This window comes from Oncorhynchus tshawytscha, linkage group LG06 (assembly GCF_018296145.1).
Source record: "Oncorhynchus tshawytscha isolate Ot180627B linkage group LG06, Otsh_v2.0, whole genome shotgun sequence".
Lineage (NCBI taxonomy): Eukaryota > Metazoa > Chordata > Actinopteri > Salmoniformes > Salmonidae > Oncorhynchus > Oncorhynchus tshawytscha.
In genome coordinates this window covers 18,919,292-18,925,680 of record NC_056434.1, presented here as the reverse complement: position 1 = coordinate 18,925,680, position 6,389 = coordinate 18,919,292, and the positions used below count along the sequence as shown (strand labels likewise).

The 6,389-nt window shown below is 42.4% G+C and overlaps 1 protein-coding gene across 1 annotated transcript; it reads left to right on the top strand.

Moving 5' to 3' along the window:
• On the top strand, nucleotides 1-1,586 carry fam32a (family with sequence similarity 32 member A). Its single transcript, XM_024423226.2, has 4 exons — nucleotides 1-141; nucleotides 486-627; nucleotides 759-812; nucleotides 918-1,586. Exons 1-4 carry the CDS (start codon nucleotides 65-67, stop codon nucleotides 984-986), a joined length of 342 nt encoding a protein of 113 aa, XP_024278994.1. The 5' UTR covers nucleotides 1-64; the 3' UTR covers nucleotides 987-1,586.
• Nucleotides 1,587-6,389: the final 4,803 nt, after the last annotated feature.

Sequence of the window (6,389 nt, the reverse complement as noted above, 5' to 3'; positions counted from 1 at the left end):
AGTTGTTTGCCAACCGCCATATAAATCCACAGAAGAAGAAGACGACGAATCCACAACAACAAAGATGTCGGATCAATACGCCACCGTTCAGAAAGGCTCCCTGAAATTGAAAGGGATTGGAGTTGTTTCCGCTGGTAAAAAGTATGTATTTCATGTTATTATTACTTATAAGTCAGTGTGCTCTAAAACCTATGTATCTCTTTCACCTTGGTCGGACGTGAAAGAGTAGCTAGCTCTGTCCCTATTAACCAGCTAAATTCGCTAACCAGCTAAAGTTAGCTTCGCTACAAGCACACATGGTAACAACAGTAACATCATCGGTTGTTCACTGTAAATTGTTAAATACGTAGCTAGTGTCAGCCTATTTAAATTCATGTAGCTTTAAGTGCGAGTAATCAGACATGTAGGCCTAATCTAGTATTTCCCTCAAAGCTTTAGTTGGTGTAACGTTACCTAACATTTTTATTTATTTATTTATTTATTAGAAAGAAGAAGAAGGACAAAGAGACGAAGCGTTTGGAGCAGCAAATTAATACAAATCGAAACGAAGAGGAGGAGACCAAGAGTGGATACATTGACAAAAGAACACCAGCTCAAATTGCATTTGACAAGATGCAAGAGAAGAGGGTAATACTCATTGTTCTAGATAAATGTATTGTCCAACTGATGTTAAAGCACTGAAATATATACAATGTTGGTCATGGGATGAAATACTTAGTTTACCATTATCCCCCCACACCTTTTTTAATTTCTTTCAGCAAATGGAGAGGATTTTGAACAAAGCAGAAAAAACTCACAAGAGGAGAGTTGAGGTAAGACATTTTATGCAGTTACTGTAATTCTGAAAATATGTTTGGGGAAAGTTGAGTTGTACAAACCCCTGGCATTTACTATAAACAACAGTATTTTTGTTGCAGGATTTCAACCGTCACCTGGACAGCCTGACAGAACATTACGATATTCCTAAAGTCAGCTGGACCAAATAAAGAGGACTACTGGATCACTTTTATTTTAGAATATGCTTTAGAAATTCCTTTTATGCCCATTGTGACACATGCTGTCATTTGTTCGTTAGTATGTAATTTGGGTCAGTTCTTAAATTCACTCTGGCTATCTCTTCAGATTTAAGAGCACTCGTCTGTGCCAGAGCGCAGAATAACTGATGAATTTGATAATGCTCAGCACCTGTTGAATATGGTAGTTTGTTGCCAGCAGCACAGTTACTCACCAACGCTCTGGATAACATGAAAACAGCCTAACCAGCTCTGCTAGGGAGAGTAAAATGATCAGTGAGGTGTTCTCTCGTTTGTCTGGAAGTAGCTAGCCAAAGTTAGCCAGTTAGCTTGGGTGCTTGACTGCGGTGTGAGGTCAGAACACTCAAATCAATCCTACTCCTCAGCAAGAGCTTCCATTGTATGCTCTGAATTCATGAACAGACAATCAAAGTTCTGAATTTACAAATGCACTCCAAAGTGACTTTACGAACACACCCTTTGAATAAATGTGTTCCATATGCTGAATTATACTAGATTCCACAGGAATGCTGTTGTAATCATGTGTATTTGATTAAAGTGAGTTACCTTTCATTGTATTTGGAAATTCACTCATTTATACACCATAATATTGATTGTTGGAGTTGGCTGTGTGTAGTTAATTGAAGTAAAGATGGCATTTTCCACAGGCCAAACTGCCGAGCCATCTATTTGTGAAGTAGAGGAATGGAGATCATATTATTATAGCCCCAAATTGTTTGAGTAGGTGTGCTGATCTCAGATCAGTTTTGGCCTTTAGATCATAATGCAGATTATATGTACAGATCCTTGATCAGCACTCCTATTCTGAAACACTTTGTGTATATGTGCCCTGGTCTCTTGTACCACCACATGCATAAGTAAGTACTGTGTATTCTCCAAGGTAATTCAAATTTCTAATAGAAAACAATATGGACCAAATTATGTCTTATGAATGAAACATTTTGTCTTGGAAAAGGTGGTGCTAGAACATAGTTTCCAACTCTAGCAGCAGTTTCGGGGTAGAGAGAGGTTGCGAGGGCAGCATGGAGGAGCATAAAGTGATTCTGAAGTTTAGGGAGGAAGGGGGTGTTGGGGTGATGAGTCTGTGAAGGTTGTGATACAAGAGTTGATCGGGGAAGTTGTCAATGCTAAAGTGTTAAGAGATGGGAGCTTGTTGGCTTTCTGTAAGGACATGGCGCAGAGGGGAAAAAGCTCTGAAGTAAATAGGGAAGTGTAAGGTGGTGTCGAGCTGCTGTCCTGGCCAAGCAGGGAATCAGTGGATTAAAGAGGTGATGACGGGTGCCTTGGCACTGAAGAGGTAAGCGTCAACTTGAGAAGGCATTGTGAACGTTCAAAGATTGAAAGCAACAAGGGGTGGTGTTAGTGTAGATAGCCAATCTATTCTGTTACACTTCAAGGACCGGGTACTGCCAAATATAGTAACCATAGCATATATGAGTTATTATGTCAGGGTTTATGTCCCGAAGCCTTAAAGATGTTATAACTGCCAGAGGTTTGGGCATGTGGCAACAGCATGTAAAGAGAAAACGAGGTGTAGAGGGGAGGATGAGTATGGGAAGTGTGGGGATGGTGTACAACCAAAGTGCTGCAGCTGTGGGGGTGCTCATAGTGTGACATATGATGGGTGTGAGGCAATGAAGATAAGAGAAAGCTGGTGACATTCATAGCAAGAGCTATCAATAGCACTTCTAAAGTAGTGTCTAAAACAGAGGATTCAGCTCATAGTGAAAGCGGCTGGGAGACATCAGTTTATGATAGTTGACATGGGAAGAGGTTTGAGATGACCTCATCAGCCGGGGGTGGAGTCATGTATTACTGGATGGCCAAGTGATGGAAAATCTGATAGAAATGAAAGATCTGGTGTGCCTGAATGATGGCTGAGGGACCAGGATTGATGTAGCCACAGAGAAAGAGTCTGCCATGGACCTCACTCTGGTATCTAGTGTGATGGCAGGAATCTGTTAGATGCGAGGAGTCGACAGTAGGAAGGGATCATTACCCCATAGAATGCACAGTAGGCCGGAGGGAGGTGGTGTTAGTGAATGGAGTAGGCAGGTGAATGTTTGGAAGTGGGATCCGTTTCAGGAGCTGAGTGAACAGGTGATGGCTTGGGTGGAAAAGAGCGGGGATGTTAATAGTATGAATAACTGGGTGAGAGCAGCTTTAGTGTGGGCAGCTACTGAGGCTATACCTAAGAGTTCAGGGAGGTGGAGGAGGAAAGCAGTCCCATGGTGGATGGAGGAGTGTGGAACAATGGTGTGGAGTAGAAACAGGGCATTTAGAGTACTGAAAAGGATGCATAACTACCAACATCTGATTCAGTATAAGCACGCCCTGGTGAGGAGAATTATCTGTCAGGCAAAGAGGTCATATTGGCGTCGGTTCTGTGACACTGTTGGAAGAGCGACACGTGTGGGAGATAATTAAGAGGATGAGCGGAGTCACAAGGTGGTGGGATTATCCATTGTTGATGAGTGGAGATGATATGGCAGTAACAGACGAGGAGAAGGCCGAGATAATTGCCAAAGCGTTTGTCCAAATGCATAGCTCAGCAAATTTGTCAGAGGAGGGAGGGGGAGAGAGAGAACGAGAGAGGAGAACCCTGGAGTGCTGGATAGTAGGGAGGATGTAAATGATGCATTGAATGCACCATTTACCATGGCAGAGATGAAAAGGGCAATAGGTAAGGCTGGGTTAATTTCACCTGGGAAAGATGAGGTGTGCTACGTTATGTTGGCCCATCTTAGGGATGAGGCACTGGATAAGGTATTTGTGTTGTACAACAGAGTGTGGTAGGAGGGGAAACTACCAGGCAGCTGGAAGGAGGCAGTAGTGGTTCCAATCCGGAAGCCAGGGAAGGACCCAATGAGGCCAACAAGCTATCGGCCAATAGCTTTAACAACACATGTACTGTATATAAGATTATGGAGTGTTTGATTTCGGAGAGGCTAACTTACTTCCTGGAGAGCAGTAGGCTAGTATTGCCCCGTCAGAGTGGGTTCAGAAAGGGTAGGGGAAATATGGACCCAGTGCTCTGCTTAGAAGCAGAGGTCAGGAAGGCTCAGGTGAACAAGGAGACTGTTGTAGCTATCTTTTCAGTTGTGTAAAGTATTTAAGTAAAAATAATTTAAAGCACTACTTAAGTAGTTTTTACTACTTGTACTTTACTATTCATATTTTTGACAACTTTTACTTCACTGCATTCCTAAAGAAAATAATGTACTTTCTATTACATACATTTTCCCTGACACCCAAAAGTACTTGTTACATTTTGAATGCTTACCAGGACATTTTACAATTCACACTCTTAAAGAAAAAATCCTGGTCATCCCTACTGCATCTGATCTGGTGGACTCACTAAACACAAATGCTTAATTTTTAAATGATGTCTGAGGGTTGGAGTGTGCCCCTGGCTATCCGTAAATAAATTTTAAAAACAAGAAAATCATGCCGTCTGGTTTGCTTAATATGATGAATTTGACATTTACTTTTGATACTTAAGTATATTTAAAACCAAATACTTTTAGACTTTTACTTAAGTAATTTTCTAGTACTGTATCTTTGCTTTTATTCAAGTATGACAATTGGGTACTTTTTTCCACCACTGGTCTTTTTTATGTGTAGAAGGCATATGATATGATGTGGAAAGAGGGGTTGTTAACCAAGCTTGATGTTATGGGGGTAGAAGGAAGAATGTACAACTGGATAAAGGATTTCCTGTTTGGAAGGTCTATCCAGGTGAGGGTGGGGAAGACTATCAGACAGCTACCTGGTGGATAACGGTACACCGCAGGGGAGCATCATTAGTCCTCTGTTCTCAATTTTGATCAATGATGTTTACTCAGGGACAGATGGATATTGGGAGGTCATTATTTACAGATGATGGGACCCTTATGGAAGAGGAGAAGAAATGTGAAATTCATAGTCAAGTTACAGGAAGCAATTGATGAGGTAGAGCGGTGGGCATTAATGTGTGGATTCAGGTTCTCTGTAGAGAAAACTCAGACAGTGTTCTTTACCAGGAGGAAGGTGTGAGATGTGGTATACTTGAGGTTATATGGAAGAAACTTTGAGAGGGTGGGGTAATTCAGGTTCCTTGGGGTATACTTTGACACTAGACCTGGGCAGAACACATTGAAAGAGTGGTGGGATAGTGTAAGAAGGTGCTGTCTGATGGGGAAGGAGTGGGGGGCTGGGCGTTCCTCACTGAGGACCATGTATGTTGCATTGATTCGATCTGTAATAGACTATGGCAGTATAGCATATGGACCTCATTTAAAGGCTAGATGTCATACAGGGGCAAGAACTCAGAATATGTAGTGGGGTGTTTTTGACCTCCCCAGTGGCTTCGCTACAGGTGGGATATGCCATTGCAGATTAGGAGACAGCATCTGGGAATGAATTATTGGGTCAACCTACAGGAACATGGGGTATCTCATCCTGCGAAAGGGATTTTACAGGCCTGCTGGGAACATGAGTGAGGACAGAACACAAGCTTTGGGTCGGTGGGTAATACCCAGGTGAAGGAGATAGGACTATATGGAAGGGAGTTCAGTCCAACGGTAGCTATTCCTATAAATACACCATGGCTACTCCTGCCTCCAGTAGTTGATCTAGAAGTGTTGGAGAGACTACAGAAAGATAGGGATGGTGTTGATCCATCTGATTTGTTTAAGAGACAGCTGTGTATTAGGATTTTGTGGCCATTTACACAGATAGTTCAAAAGATAGTGCAGGAATGTGGGGTGGCAGTCAGGAAACATATTACAGATCATCTTGCTTTATATACGGCGGAGCTGATGGCCATACTGTTGGCCTTGCAGTGGGTAGAGGAAGTCAAGCCAACCAGAGTAGTTATTTGCTCCGATTCATGCGCAGTGTTGATGAGTCTACAGTCCTTTAGCTCAGGTAGCAGACAACTCCTACTTTATGAGGTACTACAAATCCATTGCAGGATTAGACAGATGGGTATACAAATAAGATTTACTTGGGTCCCAGACCATGTGGGGCTGGAGGGGAATGAGACAGTTGATGTACTGGCTAAACAAGCACTTAGTAGTAGGGATGTAGTTTCAGTAAGCAAAGCAGAGGCAAAAAGCCTGATATGGACAGTGATGGTGGAGAGATGTATTGCTACAGTGTGGTTAGGATCAGAGGGATAGAGAGAGGCTTAAGCTCTCGTATGAGGGAGAAGGGGATACAGGAAATTAGTTTAAAGAGGTATTGGGTGGAACTTCATTACATATAGTCTCAAGTACTTTATATTTTTTGAGCAACGGCTCACACTTTTGAGCAACGGCTCACACTCGAGTAGAGTAGGTGGCGGTGATGCACCATAACGTTGGATGCCAACCG

What these genes read in the sequence shown, in the direction of transcription:
- fam32a (XM_024423226.2), top strand. Translation starts at nt 65, where the DNA reads ATGTCGGATCAATACGCCACCGTTCAGAAAGGCTCCCTGAAATTGAAA. An exon ending in GTTGTTTCCGCTGGTAAAAA is followed by an intron (nt 142 to 485) that starts GTATGTATTTCA and finishes TTTATTTATTAG; the next exon opens with AAAGAAGAAGAAGGACAAAG. An exon ending in ACAAGATGCAAGAGAAGAGG is followed by an intron (nt 628 to 758) that starts GTAATACTCATT and finishes AATTTCTTTCAG; the next exon opens with CAAATGGAGAGGATTTTGAA.